The sequence below is a fragment of the Pristiophorus japonicus genome, chromosome X (assembly GCF_044704955.1).
Source record: "Pristiophorus japonicus isolate sPriJap1 chromosome X, sPriJap1.hap1, whole genome shotgun sequence".
NCBI classification, from domain to species: Eukaryota; Metazoa; Chordata; class Chondrichthyes; family Pristiophoridae; genus Pristiophorus; species Pristiophorus japonicus.
The window spans coordinates 29,870,805-29,889,544 of NC_092010.1; the positions used below are offsets into that span (position 1 = coordinate 29,870,805).

General features: G+C 48.1%; 1 protein-coding gene across 1 annotated transcript in view; it reads left to right on the forward strand.

Annotated features, from left to right (window-relative positions):
- Positions 1-786: 786 nt before the first annotated feature.
- Positions 787-18,740, forward strand: part of LOC139240843 (protein lifeguard 2-like) — a 58,475-nt gene continuing 40,521 nt past the window's right edge. Inside the window, exon 1 of the mRNA XM_070869325.1 lies at positions 787-889. Within this exon, the coding sequence (XP_070725426.1) occupies positions 875-889 (15 nt within the window). The 5' untranslated portion in view covers positions 787-874. The remainder of the gene's footprint in view (positions 890-18,740) is intronic.

Consider the following 18,740-nt stretch of genomic DNA (forward strand, 5'->3'; position numbering starts at 1 on the left):
CCAGCGCCTCGCACCCCCAAAGCTTTTAAATTTCCCCACAACTTCTGAGAATTTATTAGGCATTTTGGAACAGTGTCATGCTCAGGTCACAGGGTGTATGCAGCTGCATTCTGTTTGATACGATTCCACCCACCTAAGTGAATACATTTCGGAAAAAGTTCCCATGGCCCTATTCAAAGAACAGCAGGGGAGTTATCCTCGGTGTCCTGACCAATATTTATCCCTCAACCAACATCACTAAAACAGATTATCTGGTCATTATCACATTGCTGGTTGTGGGAGCTGGCTGTGCGCAAATTGGCTGCCGCGTTTCCTACATTACAACAGTGACTGCACGTCAAGAAGTACTTCATTGGCTGTAAAGTGCTTTGGAACGTCCAGAGGTCGTGAAAGGCTCTATAGAAATGCAAGTTCCTTCTTTCATACAAAATGACATCTTGGTCAGTCTTAAAATTCAGCAAACTCCTCTTTGCGAGACGCAGCACCGCAGTCCCTGATTGAATAACAGGACTTCACCAAAAGGGCATACGACTGAAACATCCACTGGGTTGCAGTGGCGATGCCCTGGTGTGCAAATGTTGTCGGCCCTGCAGTCGGGAACATGGCAGCTGTGCTCGCCAGCTGTTCCGGACCATCCCAAGGCAGGCGCCGGGATCCCACTCTGCAATCCAATCAGAGCCGCCCCCTGTTTGCTGCACTCACATGGTACCTTCCAGCTTGCCTGTTGGTGGATATTGCTGGAAACAGCATTAACACAGATTTACTGCGGTGCAACACCAGGCAGGTCAGTTTCACTGCAAATTAACCTGCTGCGCCACCAGAACACAAGCTGTGAACATCCTTTGCCCTCTGCACTTCAAGTAAACCCCTCAAAATGACACAAGGAAAAGTAAGTACGTCTCTATCGCCGAGGACCCCTGTCTGTTTTATTCATTGCTTGAGAGATTAGTTTATTCCAGGTGTCTAGACGATTGAATGCGTTGTTATGATGACTATTCACCAATTTGTTAAAGTATTCCTCCAAACATAGTCTTATTCGATTTGTAAAAATAGATAAATATTTTGTTCTTTATAACCTCCGACTTTCAATCTTTTTTTGAATGACAATTTTCAGCTTAATTGGAAATAAATGCTATTTTTGAAATAGGGAATTCTCATCGAAAACAGGACCTCCCAAAACAAACCCGTCTTTATTTACAAAAATTCCTGGCGGTCAAATATGAAACGGTGCTGCAAACTGGGTCTGTGTAGGAATGTTACATTCTGTGGGTGCAGACATGTGCCGTGATAAAGATGTTTTGCAACATTCGGGTTTGAATGTTACTTCTAATGGTTCAGCGTTTCATGTCTCGCCCGAACCAACTTACATAACGGTAATTCTGGTCGTTTGGGTGAGTGTGTGGGGTTGGCACGTTATACATGTACATACTGTTTATTTATTCAGCCACCGGTATCAAATCAAACGGTGCTGCATAGGAATCATTTGTAGTTACTGTAACCAAACCTAAACATTATCTGACGCATCTATTATTTACTCCCACTGCCCTCCTGACGACTGACTCACGGTGCTATGGTTACAGCACCCTTCCTTCGCCGCGAGTGGTTATTCGGCCATGAAGGGCATCCTGTTCCAACACACACGCACTTTCCACTGTAAATCCTAACTGATTGCTTTTCCCCCTCTCCCTCAACCTTAGGCAACTGTCACAATCCACCCATCTACCTGGTTGAGATTCGGAACAGGAGGAGGCCATTCAGCCCCTCTGGCTTGGGTGATTGGGTAACTCCGCTGCGAATTGAACGTAGAAATTTACAGCACAGAAGGAGGCCATTTCGGCCCATCGTGTCCGCGCCGGCTGATAAAGAGCCGCATGGCCCTTTGTCAGCAGCCCTAAAGGTTACATACAAACTCATGAACAGTGACGGAAAGGCAAAGAGCACCCAGCCCAACCAGTCCACCCCACACCACTGCAACACCCCTTATACTAAAAACATCTACACTCCACCCCAACCGGAACCTGGGGGCTTCTAGCCTGATGGTCCACTCGTATCCATGTAAATAATTTCTCTGTTCATTTCTTTAGCTTTGTTTTAATCTGTACAGGATAGTGTCCAAAAAGTTCTTTTTGAGTTAATATTTTTGAATTCTAAATTGGTTGCAGTTGTAAAGTGATCATTGCCTCACTAAACGAATCAGGCACGTGATTAATTCTGATTTAATTAGGCCACTAGGGTAGCCCTGAGCCTGACCTCATTAATGCTGAGTCAGACATGGCGAAACATATATACAGTGCCCTTGTATTCTCTGTGCAGGTATATTTGTGCTACATTGGCCCATCCACCTCCCTGAGATGATGATGATGATGATGATGCTGCTTTGCCTCGCCTCATTCCCGGTGCTTTTGTCGTCATCATTCCATGACTGCCAGTTGCAGTACATTAAAGACTTGCATTTCTATAGCGCCTTTCAAGACCACTGGATGTCTCAAAGCGCTTTACGGCTAATGAAGTACTTTTGGAGTGTAGTCACTGTTGTAAGGTTCACTAGGTTGATTGCAAAGATGGGGGGGTTTACCCATGAGGATAGGTTGGGCCTATACACATTGCAGTTCAGAAGAATGAGAGGTGATCTTATTGAAATGTATAAGATTATGAGGGGGCTTGACAAGGTGGATGCAGAGAGGATGTTTCCACTGATGGGGGAGACTAGAACTAGGGCATGATCTTAGAATACGGGGCTGCCCATTTAAAACTGACATGAAGAGGAATTTCTTCTCTGAGGGTTGTAAATCTGTGGAATTAGCTGCTTCAGCGAGCTGTGGAATTGAAGAAATTTAAGACCGCGATAGACAGTTTCTTAACCGATAAGGGAATAAGAGGTTATGGAGAGCGGGCGGGGAAGTGGACCTGAGTCTATGATCGTATTAAATGGTGGAGCAGGCTCGAGGGGCTGTATGGCCTGCTTCTATTTCTTATGTTCTTAATGTTGGAAACACGGCAGCCAATTTGCGCACAGCAAGCTCCCACAAACAGCAATGTGATGATGACCAATCTGTTTTTGTTATGTTGATTTGAGGGATAAATATTGGCCAGGACACCGGGATAACTCCCCTGCTCTTCTTCGAAATAGTGCCGTGGGATCTTTTGCATCCACCTGAGAGGGCAAACAGGGCCTTGGTTTAACATCTCATCCGAAAGACGGCACCTCCAACAGTGCAGCGCTCCACCAATACTGCGTTGGAGTGTCAGCCTAGATTTTTTTTTTTGTGCTCAAGTCTCTGGAGTGGGACGTGAACCCACAGTCATCTGACTCGGAGACGAGAGTGCTACCCACTGAGCCACAGCTGACACATCCAGTTGCACGATGACATTGGTGGCACACACCACCCGTACAGTGGACGGTTGCAGCCTGGTTATACGGAGGGGAGAAGAACATTTTGGAAAAGACAAAGTTGGTGAGCAGAGCATGGCTGGCCACCATCCCTGATGCCAAATTTCAGTAAGGCATGGGTTACTGTCCAGTTGGTTGGCCTTCTGCTTCATGCCTGGGCTCCCCATCCCACACGTACCGGACTGTGCCACTTTCAGGCCTGCTGTGTAATGGCCTGCTTGGAGTTGCCTGAGAGCAGCCCAGGGGTCGGGGGAGCAGTTGGAATTAATCTCCCTCCCTGTCAATCGGGGTTTAGAACTCCTCCTGAACGCTGCAGGGACCAATGCCCCTGCTCACTATTTCTGTTTCCAATAGGACGCCTTCCTGAATTTGCTGGAAATCCTGAATGGAGGAAATTGCTTCAAACATAGAAACATAGAAAAATAGGTGCAGGAGTAGGCCATTCGGCCCTTCGAGCCTGCACCACCATTCAATATGATCATGCAACTTCAGTACCCCATTCCTGCTTTCTCTCCATACCCCCTGATCCCTTTAGCCGGAAGGGCCACATCTAACTCACTTTTGAATATATCAACGAACTGGTCTCAACAAATTTCTGTGGTAGAGAATTCCACAGGTTCACAATTCTCTGAGTGAAAAAGTTTCTCAGCTCAGTCCTAAATGGCTTGCCCCTTATCCTTAGACTGTGACCCCTGGTTCTGGACTTCCCCAACATCGGGAGCATTCTTCCTGCATCTAACCTGTCCAATCTTGTCAGAATTTTATATGTTTCTTTGAGATCCCCTCTCATTCTTCTAAATTCCAGTGAATATAAGCCTAGTCGATCCAGTCTTTCTTCATCTGTCAGTCCTGCCATCCCGGGAATCAGTCTGGTGAGCCTTCGCTGCACTCCCTCAATAGCAAGAATGTCCTTCCTCCGATTAGGAGGCCAAAACTGTACACTATTCAAGGTGTGGCCTCACCAAGGCCCTGTACAACTGCAGCAAGACCTCCCTGCTCCTATACTCAAATCCTCTCGCTATGAAGGTCAACATGCCATTTGCTGCCTTCACCGCCTGCTGTACCTGCATGCCAACTTTCAATGACTGATGTACCGTGACACCCAGGTCTCGTTGCACCTCCCCTTTTCCTAACGCATTTATTAATGTCTCTACACGCAGCGAGCCCATGGCCTCCACTCGGGAGCTCCCTCCGTGTCAAAACTCACCATGTGAGGGCTTTCTGGATCGAAGCCATTGCCCCACCCCTCTGTAGCACAGTGTCATGTATGCACCGGTGAGTATGCTCACAGGTTGGCTGAGTTTTGAGTGGCTTAGCCAGTCACGTGATGTTCACAAGACTCAATAAAACCCCAGCCAGTTGGGTTTGGGGGATCCACGATGAGGTATGCAGTTTTCAGCCTAGTGGATGAAATGGTAGTGTGATTGTTAAACCTTTGCTAATAAACCAACTAGTCCTTAATAGCAAAGAACCCATAAAGCAAATGCATTACACAGGGCATGGTAGAACACCAACATGATTTGCCCCTCCTCCCCATCCAAAAGGCTTGCCTTGGTAAGATTTAAGGGCAGTGGAAATCTGCAACGTTCTCCCTCCAAAAGGCTGTGGATGCTGGCTGGATGGGGTTGGGGGGGCAATTGGAGCTTTCATGTCTGCGATAGACCCATTAATGTTGGGTTCGGGTGTCCAGGCATACAGAGCAACGGCGGGTAAATGGGGTTGAGGTGCAGATCAGCCACGATCTCCTTGAATTGCGGGGCAGGTTCGAGGGACTGAATGGCCTCTCCCTGCTCCTGTGTAAGATTTACAGAGGCTCCATTCTGAATTCCGGAACCATTTCCGCTCCGACATCGCAACAACAGAAATGGTACAACGGGTTGGGTCCTTCGAATTTTCTAGAACACTTTGTTCTGGAATATTTCAAACATTGTCACATGCCCATTCGGTAGCACTTCTGTGTTTTTTTTTCGTGATTTATTTTGATGTTTTTGCTTCATTTCCCCTGCCCCAGCCTTCTCCCTGTGATGCGACTGTACAGCCAGCAGTGATGACCCTGTGCTGATTATCCCTCCGCTCTTTCCTCACTCCCTCTGATGAAAGCACTTCTACATTGAACCTCCCCATTATGCGCATAATCTCGCTGCCTGCTGACTCATGGGCACAAACTTACATCCCACTACTGCTTGACTCAGCAGATTGAAGCTCCGATACAAGGGCATTGTTCTCCTTGGAGCAGAGAAGGCTAAGAGGAGTATTGATAGAGGAGTTTAAAATCCTGAAGGTTTTAAGGAAGCTTTGCATTTATATAGCGCCTTTCACAACCACTGGACATCCCAAAGCACTTTACAGCCAATGCAGTACTTTGAGGGTAGTCACTGTTGTAATGTGGCAGCCGATTTGCACACAGCAAGCTCCCACAAACAGTAGTGTGATAATGACCAGATCATCTGTTTTATGTTGATTTTGAGGGATAAATATTGGCCAGGACACAGGGGAGAACTCCCCTGCTCTTCTTCGCAATGGTGCCATGAGACCTTTTACGTCCACCTGAGAGAGCAGATGGGTCCTCGGTTTAATGTCTCATCTGAAAGACGGCACCTCCGACAGTGCGGCACTCCCTCAGCACTGCACTGGGAGTGTCAGCCTAGATTCAGGTGCTCCAGTCCCTGGAGTGGGACTTGAACCCACAACCTTCTGACTTTTTAGATAGAGAAACTCGTTCCAATGGCTGATGGGTTGCTAACCCAAAGGCACAGATTTAAGGTGATTGGCAAAAGAACCAGAGGCGACATGAGGGAAAACCTTTTTACGTAACGAGTGGTGAGGATCTGGAATACATTGCCCGATGGTGTGGTGGATACAGATTCAATAGGGGCCTTCAAAAGGGAATTGGATAAATACTTGAAGGAGAAAAAAGAGCGGGAGAATGGGACTAACTGGATTGCTCTTCGAATGGCCTCCTGTGCTCTACTTTTTTATCATTCTATGATTAAAGCTGTCATGTTGCAAAATCACATTGTCCAATTGTTGGGGATCTGCGTTAGGCAGTGGTGGGGTGCAGATTCCCTTTAACGATTTCCCAATTTCAGCCTTGTACTGTGGCCGGTGATGAGAGGATAGTCATCATCATAGGCGGTCCCTCGAGCGAGGGTGACTTGCTTCCACATGGGTTCACAGATGTTTCGATGAAGGACCTGATGTTCCAGTCCTGAACTCCAGTTGAGGGGGTGGAAGGTGCCTGTGGGTGGATTTTTTTTTTAACGTGGGTTGACCGTTGCACACCAGCCACCACACGGGCTTGACAGAGCTAGGTCTTGGTCCAGTGGCAAGGGTTAACCAGGACAACTGGAGACCAGCTCTGCTGCACGGACCTAGTGCGCGCACACATCGCAGTGTGGGCTGGGCCCGTGCTGCCCCCTGGGCCCTCATTCGCCGCACCTCCGCCCACGATGTTCCAGGGCCCGGCCCTCCACCGCAGGTCGGGGCTATAAATAGAGCTGGAGCGCCAGCCCTAGAACATTGTGCCCCGACCTGTGTGAGAACACCACCGCAGGTCGGGTCTATAAATCGAGGATAGTACTGCACAGAAGGAGGCCATTAGTGTGGCGGTGGGTGAGTTTGCACAAATGGGAAATAGTGTGGCTTGTGAAGGGGAATGTGCGAAAGAGATGCTTTGGCTGGAGGTGTTTACGATGGAAACCATCCTGGAGTTGGAGAGACATACAGTGGGAGTGTGAAAAGGAGAGTTTAATGAGGCTAGCGTCCAATCATCTCTTCTGAATGGTGGTTGAGCGTTGCACCCTGACGAAGGCTGAGAAGCGGAGGCTGGATGCTTTTGCAAAGTACTGTGCCATGAGGGTGTTGAGTTGTTGGGATGAGAGTGGCCAACACTGAAGTAATGAGGAAACGTGGCCTAAGTAACTATGTTTTGCAGAAGATTACATTGGGCAGGGATTGTGCACTGTAGGAGAGAAGATGGGTCACTTTGTGAAGCCAAAGCTGAGATGGGACTGATTGGCAGGGTCAGGTGTCAGCTATGGCTCAGTAGGTAACACACGTGCCTCGAAATCAGAAGGTGGTGGGTGTTATATATGCAGACTATAGATATACTCTGTGTAGTCACTGTATAGTTGCATAAGATGGAGACTTGTTACCTGATATACTATCAATAAGGTTTACACTGTGCTGGCACCACTAGAGGGTGCAACTGGTGGAGACCGGGGTTTCCTGTCCCTGTGGCAGAGGCTGTCCAGCAGAGGGCACTGCGGTGGGAGACCTGAGGGTCACCTGCATAGGTGTGCAGGGCCCAGTAAAAAAGGCTGCTCACCATGCTTGTGCCTCACTCTGGGGTTACGAATAAAGGACCAAGTCACTACAGTTTGAGTACAACACATTGCCTCGTGGAGTTATTCATGAGTGCATTACAGACATAACAATGGGTTCAAGTCCCACTCCAGGGACCTGAGCGCACAATCCAGGCTGATGCTCACAGTGTAGTGCTGAGGGAGCGCTGCATTGTCGGAGGTGCCGTCTTTCGGATGAGACGTTAAACCGAGGCCCTGTCTGCTCTCTCAGCTGAATGTAAAAGATCCCACGGCACTATTTTGAAGAGGAGCAGGGGGGTTCTCCCCGATGTTCTGGGCCAATATTTATCCCTCCACCCGCATAACAAAAACAGATTATCTTTTCATTATCACATTGCTGTTTGTGGGAGCTTGCTGTGTGCAAATTGGCTGCCATGTTTCCTACATTACAGCAGTGACTACACTTCAAAAAGTACTTCATTGGCTGTAAAGTGCTTTGACACATCCTGTGGTTGTGGAAGGCGCTATATAAATGCAAGTTCGTTCGTTCTTGCGACATGCCGACAACAAGTGACGGCGTCGGAGGGGAAAAAAAGAGTGTGATCTCTGTGGCCAGCCTGGCTCTGACTGCTCATCGCAGACTGCTTTGCTGAAGTGTCGATCACCAGGCGAGTGTCCAGAGAGGGTAGAGGCCTGGCAGCAGCTCAGCCTGGTGATGTGCATGGGATTGCGGGGTTGGGTGCTGTGGAGAGGTGGGTGCGTGCAGGAGAAAGCAGGACCTGTGATTGATTCCAAAAAGGGATGCCTTAAGTTCTGATGTAGCTGATGGTTTCCAGTCTGTTCTGATTGTATTCACTCGGAGGTTTGTGTTTGTTGTGATGTAGGATTTGGGACAAAAAGGTCACCTGTGTGGAGGATTTGACTGGAAGCATTTCATCTGGGGCACGTGGCTGAGTCTGCTGGTTGTTACTACGCTAGTTTGTTGGCATGCAGAACTTACCATCAGCTGGCAACAGTGTGCTAGGTTAACCTCGTACCGGCTAATTTACTGCCGCCTTTGCACATATATGACTGAGTAACGAGAGGGATTAGCAATTGCACTAGGCAATAGTTTTTAAAAATTCATTCATGGGATGTGGGCACCACTGGCAAGGCCAACATTTATTGGCCATCCTTGAGAAGGTGGTGGTGAGCTGCCTTCTTGAACCGCTGAAGTCCGTGTGGTGATTCTTAGTTGTACCAAACCACTACAAAGAAGTATACTGAGCGGTATTCTAGACCATTCCAGAGTCCACCACATTGCTGTCGGTCTGGAGTCACATGTAGGCCAGACTGGCAGATTTGCTTTTCTAAAGGAGATGGGTTTTATGATATTACTGGTACTAGCTTTTTATAAATTCCAGATTTATTTAATTAACTGAAATGTAAATTTCCCAGCTACCATGATGGGATTTGAACTCTCGTCTCTGGATTACTAGATCAGTAACGTAACCAGTATGCTACCTGTAATGTTTGCACCTTTGAGTATGCTTACAGATTTGTAGTGCTGTTGTGTGACTTTCCGTCTTCAGACCCTGCAGAGATACCTTTACGTCGAGCCCCCTCCCAGGTGGCGTGCGCTGGCGACGTATTTCTTCCGCCAGCAGTACAGCCTCAATTATGACACGCAGCTCCTGTTTGTGAGCCTGGGGGGTGTCAGGACCGCCGTCCAGGGGCTGCCTGTCTTTTTACCAGGACCTCATCAGGGTCGAGAACAGAGTCGTCACCAAGTGCAACTCTCCACCGTCTGGAGTGGTGGCTGTCCTGCAGGAGCCGCTGTTCAGGAATCCGTACCTCCACGACCGAGGTTTTAGGTGGCAGGCGGGTGAGAGGGCTGTGGCTGGCGAGGTGACCAGGGTTAGGGACCTGCTCGATGGCGGAGGAGCGAGCTGGATGGCGCCAGACATGCTGGCACGGCGCCTATATTGGGCCAGCGCACAGCCATTGCCATCGAGTCGCTAAAAACAGCTCTGGGCCCTGACTCCGTTCGGTGTGTCGAGGAGGCTCAAGCACATGGGGAGATCCTGTCCGAACTGACCCCCGTCCGGACGGAATTCCTCATCGGCGCCAAGCCCCGAAACCTCCCTCGGGAGCTAGCGCTTCACAAATTGAGCCTCCTCGGGGAGACCACACCTTGAGTATTGTGTGCAGTTTTAGTCTCCTAATCTGAGGAAGGACGTGCTTGCTATTGAGGGAGTGCAGCGAAGGTTCACCAGACTAATTCCCGGGATGGCAGGACTGACATATATGAGGAAAGACTGGATCGGCTAGGCTTATACTCACTGGAATTTAGAAGAATGAGAGGGGATCTCATAGAAACTTATAAAATTCTGATGGGACTGGACAGGTTAGATGCAGGTAGAATGTTCCCGATGTTGGGGAAGTCCAGAACCAGGGGTCACAGTCTAAAGATAAGGGGTAAGCCATATAGGACCGCAATGAGGAGAAACTTTTTCACTGAGTTGTGAACCTGTGGTATTCTCTGCCACAGAAAGTTGTTGAGTCCTGTTTGTTGGACATATTCAAAAGGGAGTTAGATGTGGCTCTTGCAGCTAAAGGGATCAGGGGGGTATGGAGCGAAGGCAGGGGTTGAGTAGTGAGGTTGCATGATCAGCCATGATCATATTGAATGGTGGTGCAGGCTCGAAGGGCCGAATGGCCTACTCCTGCACCTATTTTCTATGTTTCTATGTATCCTGAGATGCCCACCAGATAGTGTTTCTCCTCCAGCCTGGGATGCGTACACCTCTGCCCCAGCGTTGAGGGATGGGGCGGAGTGCAGCAAGGGAACATGATGAAGAGACCGAGCTATTCCAGCCTCCTTGGCACAAGAGACAATTGACTCCTTCAATTTGCACACTTGAGTGGTAAAAGGAAGAAAGAACTTGCATTTATATAGCACCTTTCCCGATCACAGGACATCCCAAAGCCCTTTTGAAGTGTAGTCACTGTTGTAATATCGGAAACGCGGCAGCCAATTCGCGCACAGCAAGCTCCCACAAACACAGCAATGTGATGAGCAGATCATTTTTTTTTTTAGTGATGTCCGGTAAGGGATAAATATTGGCCCAGGAGTCCAGGGGAGAACTCCCCCGCTCTTCTTCAAAATAGTGCCATGGGATCTTTTACGTCCACCTGAGAGGGAAGATGGGGCCTCAGTTTAACAAAAGACGACACCTTTGACCGTGCAGCACTCCCTCGGTACTGCACTGGAGTGTCAGCCTGGATTTATGTGCTCAAAGCTCTGGAGTGGGACTACAACCTTCTAATTCAGAGATGGAAGTGCTACCCACTGAGCCACAGCTGACTCACTCCTTACCCGTGGGTAAATGCATTGCATCATTTTCCTTCTTGCAAGGAAGCGTGTGACCTCCGCTTGGCACCTCATGGTGATGGCCCAGCCAGAACCAGGAATGTGCACGTTGGCAGTGCCAGGATGAAACTCTGTTTAAGCATTAGAAATGATTTCAACTAATCCCAGACTCTGAGTCGTGTCCTGTCGCCGAACAAAGTCCTGCAAGTCCCCCATCGCCATCCTTGCCAAACTCCAACGCCTCCCTGCCCTGCAACAAATCAACTTCAAGACCCTCCTCCTTGTTTTCAAATCCTGCCAAGGTGTCTCTGCATGGTACCTGGGTGCCCTTTCCCAGCAAAGAAGGACCAGGGCAGCAGGTGCATTGAACACCATCACCTCCACGTTCCCCTCCGAGTCACACACCATCCTGACTTGTAAATGTATCGGCTGTTCCTTCATCGTCACTGGGTCACAATCCTGGAACTCCCTCCCTAACAGCACTGCGGGAGCATCTTCACCACACGGACTGCAGCGTGTGTGCGGCCCCTTTAAGGGGCTGCGTGGCCCATTCACAGTTTCACGAAATGCGTGAAAGTTAACATTAGAAATGTTATATATGCAGACTATAGATATACTCTCTCTGTAGTTACTGTATAGTTGCATAAGATGGAGACTTGTTACCAAATGTACTATCCATAAGGTTTACACTGTGTATATACTATGCTGGCACCACTAGAGGGTGTAACTGGTGGAGACCGGGGTTTCCTGCCCCTGTGGCAGGGGCTGTCCACCAGAGGGCACTACGGTGGGAGACCCGAGGGTCACCTGTACAGGTGTGCAGGGCCCAGTATAAAAGGCTGCTCACCATGTTTGTGCCTCACTCGAGTTACGAATAAAGGACCAAGGTCACTACAGTTTGAGTACAACACATTGCCTCGTGGAGTTATTCATAAGTGCATTACAGACTTAACCATAAAAGCTGGTCCTGGGCTGTGCCGGGCCAGCTGCCCCACAGCTTAGAGGGAGCGTTGGTCAGGATATAGCCATTGAAGATTGGCCTCTGTTATTGGAGTGGAGAGAATGAGGGATGAGCAACAATTCGCGGTTACTGTGCAGAGAGTGCACGCAGAGGTGGTTTTCTTTATTTGTTTGTTCCTGGGATGTTGGTGTTGCTGGTAAGGCCGACATTTATTGCCCTTGAGAAGGTGGTCTGTCTGTGGTGATACTTCTGAGTGGCTTGCTCAGCCATTTCAGAGGGCAGTTAAGAGTCAACCACTTTGTTGTGGGTCTGGAGTCACATATCGGCCCAGACCGGGTAAGGACGGCAGATTTCCTTCCCTAAAGGACATTAGTGAACCAGATGGGTTTTTACGACAATCCAGTAGTGCCATAGTCACCACTTACTGACGCTCGCTTTTTTCGACCTCTGGAATTCTGTCCCCAAACCACTTTCTTTCACCGCCATTCTCCCCGCCATCAGAAGCCTTGCAAAAGCTGATCTCTGCCTTTTTTATGTGAGAAGCATTCTATAAATGACTGTGTTGTTGAAGGGACTGCAATGTTGTCATTTCTCTTACGGTGAGTTTAATGCTCTGATACTGTACGCTGAACGCAGTCAGTTCATTGTTCTGAGAGTTGACAATAAAAATAAATACTTCAATCTGTCGTCACTTTAATTTAAAGGCAAACTGTAGTGGTTATTAGATCACAAATGATTCTCTCTTTAACATGGGGCCCTAATGGAGAAAGCTGCTCCTCAATATAACAGACAGTTTTAAGTGAGGCAGTGGGTAAAATATTCAATGGATCATTGACATTCAATGCTACAAGGACTCAATATTCCCTAATCGATTCCCAAGGATTTTCTAATGGATTCCTGATTATTTCCAAATTGATTCCTCATTGCCTGGAATTCCCCAATAACCGATTCCCATCAATTGTCTGATAATCGGCGCACAGTTTTGCTTCATGAATCTGCAAACGTCATCATTATTTTAAAAAAAACCATTTAAGAACATAAATAGGAGCAGGAGTAGGCCATTTGGCCCCTCGAGCCTGCTCCGCCATTTAATAAGATTATGGCTGATCTGATCATGAACTCAGCTCCACTTCCCTGCCCGCTCCCCATAACCCTCAACTCCCCTGTAGTTCAAAAATCTGACTGTCTCCGCCTTAAATATACTCAATAACCCAGCCTCCACAGCTCTCTGGGGCAGAGAATTCCAAAGATTTACAACCCTCAGAAGAAATTCCTCCTCATCTCCGTCTTAAATGGGTGACCCCTTTATTTTGAAACTATGCTGCCTAGTTCTAGATTACCCCACGAGGGGAAACATCCTCTCTGCATCTACCCTGTCAAACCCCCTCAGAATCTTATATGTTTCAATAAGATCATCTCTGTCTTCTAAACTCCAATGAGTATAAGCTCAACCTTTCTTCATAAGACAACCCCCTTCATCTCAGGAATCAACCTAGTGAACCTTCTCTGAACTGCCTCCAATACAAGTATATCCCTCCTTAAATACGGAGACCAAAACTGTACGCAGTACTCTAGGTGTGGTCTTTCCAATACCCTGTACAGTTGTAGCAGGACTTTATCCCCCTTACAATAAAGGCCAACATTGCATTTGCCTTCCTGATCACTTGCTGTACCTGCAGACTAACTTTTTGTGTTTCACATACAAGGACCCCCAGGTCCCTCTGTACTGCAGCACTTTGTAGTCTCTCTCCATTTAAATTATAATTTGTTTTTTATTCTTCCTACCAAAGTGGATAACTTCCACACTTTCCCACATTATACGCCATCTGCCAAATGTTTGCCCACTCACTTAGTCTGTCGATATCCCTTTGCAGACTGTGTCCTCCTCACAACTCGCTTTCCCACATATCTCTGTATCGTCAGCGAATTTGGCTACATTGTACTCTGTCCTTTCATCCAAGTCATGAATATAGATGGTAAATTTCAGGGCCAAATTGCCAGTATTTTTGTTCCACTCAGATTCATTACATACGTCTGCATGTTCCATCAAAGTTGGCCTGAATACAGCAAATATTTATCACGTGTACGCTGCATTTATTTATTTTCCTTGTGTTCAACCGGGGGAAACAAGCTAAATCTATTCAGCCTGTCGAACTTGAGGAGTAATAGCTGCAATTTAAGAACAGTCTGAATCTCTCTGTGTTGTTGTCAGTACCGACCTTTTTTTCTGTTCCCGCCCGCCTGTGGTCGCCAAATAAGTAATAATACTTGTATTTATATAGCGCCTTTAACGTCCCAAGGTGCTTCACAGCAGTGTTACAAGACAAAACAGATAAATTTGACACCGAGCCACAAAAGAAGAAATTAGGGCAGGTGATCAAAAGCTTGGTCGAAGAGGTAGGTTTTAAGAAGCGTCTTAAAGGAGGATAGCAAGGCGGAGAGGTTTAGGCAGGGAGTTCCAGAGCTTGGGGCCTAGGCAACAGAAGGCACGGCCACCAATGGTTGAGCAGTTATAATCGGATGTTCAAGAGGGCAGAATTTGAGGAGCACAGACATCTTGTGGGGTTGCGAGATCTAATGCTTGGCTATTAGTGTAAGCGTGTTAGTAATCTCTGCGAATGACAATTGAAAACATCACGTGATCTGACAGACTACTAATCCTCTTCACTAATACCTGTTCAGTATGTAACTCCTGGAGGAACCAGTGCAAGACCTCCTTTATGGCTCCTGATTTTCTGAAGCTCCAGTTCAAAGCCATTTGAGCGTTCGGGAATGATGCTAAATTCCGCAGAGAGCCTAAACGGTAAGCTTGATGTAAGATTTGTAACATTTAGCAGCTGATGCGTATTGAGCACATGGTGAACGATTTTGGTTCTTCTAATCTGCTCCGTTCTGTTAATGTAAGCCAGGAACATTTAATGCCAGTTAGGGCGCTGCAGTATTTATTGCACGAACGAAAGGCTGCCCTCATAACCCATGATCGAAGAAGTTGTTAGTTTTTTTTTTATTCGTTCATGGGATGTGAGCATCGCTGGGAAGACCGGCATTTATTGCCCATCCCTAATTGCCCCTTGAGAAGGTGGTGGTGAGCCGCCATCTTGAACCGCTGCAGTCCGTGTGGTGAAGGTGCTCCCACGGTGCAGTTTGGGAGGGAGTTCCAGGATTGTGACCCAGCGACGATGAAGGAACAGCTGATATTGCAAAGGGGCTTGAGTATAAAAGCAGGGAAGTCTTGCTACAGTTATACAGGGTATTGGTGAGGCCACACCTGGAATACTGCGTGCAGTTTTGGTTTCCATATTTACGAAAGGATATACTTGCTTTGGAGGCAGTTCAGAGAAGGTTCACTAGATTGATTCTGGGGATGAGGGGTTTGACTTATGAGGAAAGGTTGAGTAGGTTGGTCCTATACTCACTGGAATTCAGAAGAATGAGAGGTGATCTTGTCGAAACGTATAAGATTATGAGGGGGCTTGACAAGGTGGATGCAGAGAGGATGTTTCCACTGATGGGGGAGACTAGAACTAGGGGGCATGATCTTAGAATAAGGGGCCGCCCATTTAAAACTGAGATGAGGAGAAATTTCTTCTCTCAGAGGGTTGTAAATCTGTGGAATCTGCTGCCTCAGAGAGCTGTGGAAGCTGGGACATTGAATATATTTAAGACAGAGATAGACAGTTTCTTAACCGATAAGGGGTTATGGGGAGCGGGCAGGGAAGTGGAGCTGAGTCCATGATCAGATCAGCCATGATATTAAATGGCGGAGCAGGCTCGAGGGGCTGTATGGCCTACTCCTGCTCCTATTTCTTATGTTCTTTATATATTTCCAAGTCGGGATGGTGTGTGACTTGGAGGTGGTGGTGTTCCCATGCGCCTGCTGCCCTTGTCCTTCTACGGGGTAGAGGTCGCGGGTTTGGGAGGTGCTGCCGAAGAAGCCTTGGCGAGTTGCTGCAGTGCATCTTGTAGATGGTGCACACTGCAGCCACGGTGCGCCGGTGGTGGAGGGAGTGAATGTTGAAGGTGGTGGATGAGGTGCTGATCAAGCGGCCTGCTTTGTCCTGGATGGTGTCGAGCTTCTTGTGTTGTTGGAGCTGCACTCATCCAGGCAAGTGGAGAGTATTCCATCACACTCCTGACTTGTGCCTTGTAGATGGTGGAAAGGCTTTGGGGAGTCAGGAGGTGAGACACTCGCCGCAAAATACCCAGCCTCTGACCTGCTCTTGTTGCCACAGTATTTACAGGAGTGTGGCTGGTCAATGGTGACCCCCAGGATGTTGATAGGTGGGGGATTCAGCCAGGGTAATGCCATTGAATGTCAGGTTAGGTAGGCTTTCCATACGAGTGTGGCAGTGTCCAGTCCTTGCCGGCATGCAGATTTATTGTCGCGAAAGTAAGGAAAGACTTGCATTTTTATAGCACCTTTAACCACCTCCGGACATCCTAAAGCCCTTCAGTCAATTGAGTACTTTGTTGAAGTGGAGTCACTGTTGTAATGTAGGAAATGCAACAGCTCATTTGTGCACAGGTAACTCCCACAAACAACAATGTGATAATGACCAAATCATCTGTTTTTTTTTTAGTAATGTTGGCCAGGGCACCAGGGATAACTCCGTGAGGTAGTGCTATGGGATCTTTATTGTCCATCTGAGAGAGCATACAGGGCTTTGGTTTAACGTTTTCCTCCGATAGTGCAGCACTCCCTCAGTACTGCACTGGAGCGTCGGCTGAGATTTTGTACTTCAGTTTCTAGAGTGGGATTTGAACCCACAACCTTCTGACTTGGGTGAGTGTGCTACCCACTGAGCCACAGCTGACACTTCATATAATTAAGTTATCGGACCGACATCCAGTTTCGAAAGCTCTTAATACTGTGGATGCTAGAAATGCCTGTACGGTTATTGATATTGACCCACAGTTCCTCCTGTACCCTCACTGATAGCTACTGACCCACACAGTCCCTCCTGTACCCTCACTGATAGATACTGACCCACACACTCCCTCCTGTACCCTCACTGATAGATACTGACCCACACAGTCCCTCCTGTACCCTCACTGATAGATACTGACCCACACACTCCCTCCTGTACCCTCACTGATAGATACTGACCCACACACTCCCTCCTGTACCCTCACTGATAGATACTGACCCACACAGTCCCTCCTGTACCCTCACTGATAGATACTGACCCACACACTCCCTCCTGTACCCTCACTGATAGATACTGACCCACAGTCCCTCCTGTACCCTCACTGATAGATAGTGACCCGCACAGTCCCTCCTGTACCCTCACTGATAGATACTGACCCACACAGTCCCTTCTGTACCCTCACTGATAGATACTGACCCATACAGTCCCTCCTGTACCATCACTTTGTAAGCTCAAACCATTGTGACCTTGGTCTCTTTAATGGAACTCCAGCATGGTGGACTGCCTTTTGTACCTGCTTGCTCAGGGTGCACAGGTGTGCCCCCTGGTGGCAAGTCTTACATATTGGTAATGTTTATATACATAACATCACTCTTTCCCCCCCCCCCCGCCCCACAAAGTCTCATGTACAAGTTATTTACAAGTTGAGGCGATCCGGGGCTCTGCGTTTCCGGGTTGATCGCCTGAGTTGAAGTCCTGGCATGGGTGTGTCGGTCAGATCATTGCTGCACTGTGGTGTGGCTGGTCTGATTGGACTGTCGGGCAAGGTGGGTTCATCCTCGTGGTTGACCGCGAGGTCGATTGCTGGTTGGGTGTGTGTGGGTGGATCACTGATGGTAATGTCCTCTTCAAACTATTCTTGGTTGTCAGTGAACCAGAGTTTGGTCTGATCCAAGTGCTTTCTGCACATTTGTCCATTCAAAAGTTTGACAACAAACACCCTATTCCCCTCCTTGACTAACACAGTGCCAGCAACCCATTTGTGACCATGACCATAATTGAGAACAAACACAGGGTCATTGACCTCCATGTCACGTGATACAGCCGCGCGATCGTGGTCCATGTTATGCTGGTGCCTCCGGGTTTCTACATGATCATTGAGATCCGGGTGGACTAAGGAGAGCCTGGTTTTGCGTGCTCTCTTCATTAGCAAACCTGCAGGGGGAACCCTGATCAGCGAGTGGGGTTGCGTGCGGTAGCTGAGCAGAATCCGAGATGACCGGGTCTGCAGGGAACTGTCCGTCATGCGTTTCAAGCTCTGCTTGATGGTTTGGACTGCCCGTTCCACTTGACTGTTGCATGCGGGCTTAAACGGCACAGATCTGACATGCTTAATGCCATTGCGGGTCATGAACTCGTTGAATTCCGAGCTGGTGAAGCATGGTCCATTGTCACTAACAAGGACTTTGGGCAAACCATGTGTGGAGAACATGACCCGGGGGCTTTCAATGGTGGCAGTGGACGTATATGACATTATTATACATTCAATCCATTTAGAGTAAGCGTCCACTGCTACTAGAAACATCTTTCCGAGAAAAGGGGCCAGTGAAATCTACGTGGACCCTGGACCACGGTTTCGAGGGCCATGACCATAGACTCAGTGAGACCTCCCTTGGGGTGTTGCTCAACTGTGAGCAAGTGTTACATTGGTGTACGCATGTCTCCAATTCCGAGTCAATGCCGGGCCACCAAATGTGCGACCTGGCGATAGCCTTCATCATGACTATGCCTGGGTGGGTACTGTGTAGGTCGCATATAAACGTTTCCCTGCCATTTTTTGGCAAAACCACGCGATTCCTCCATA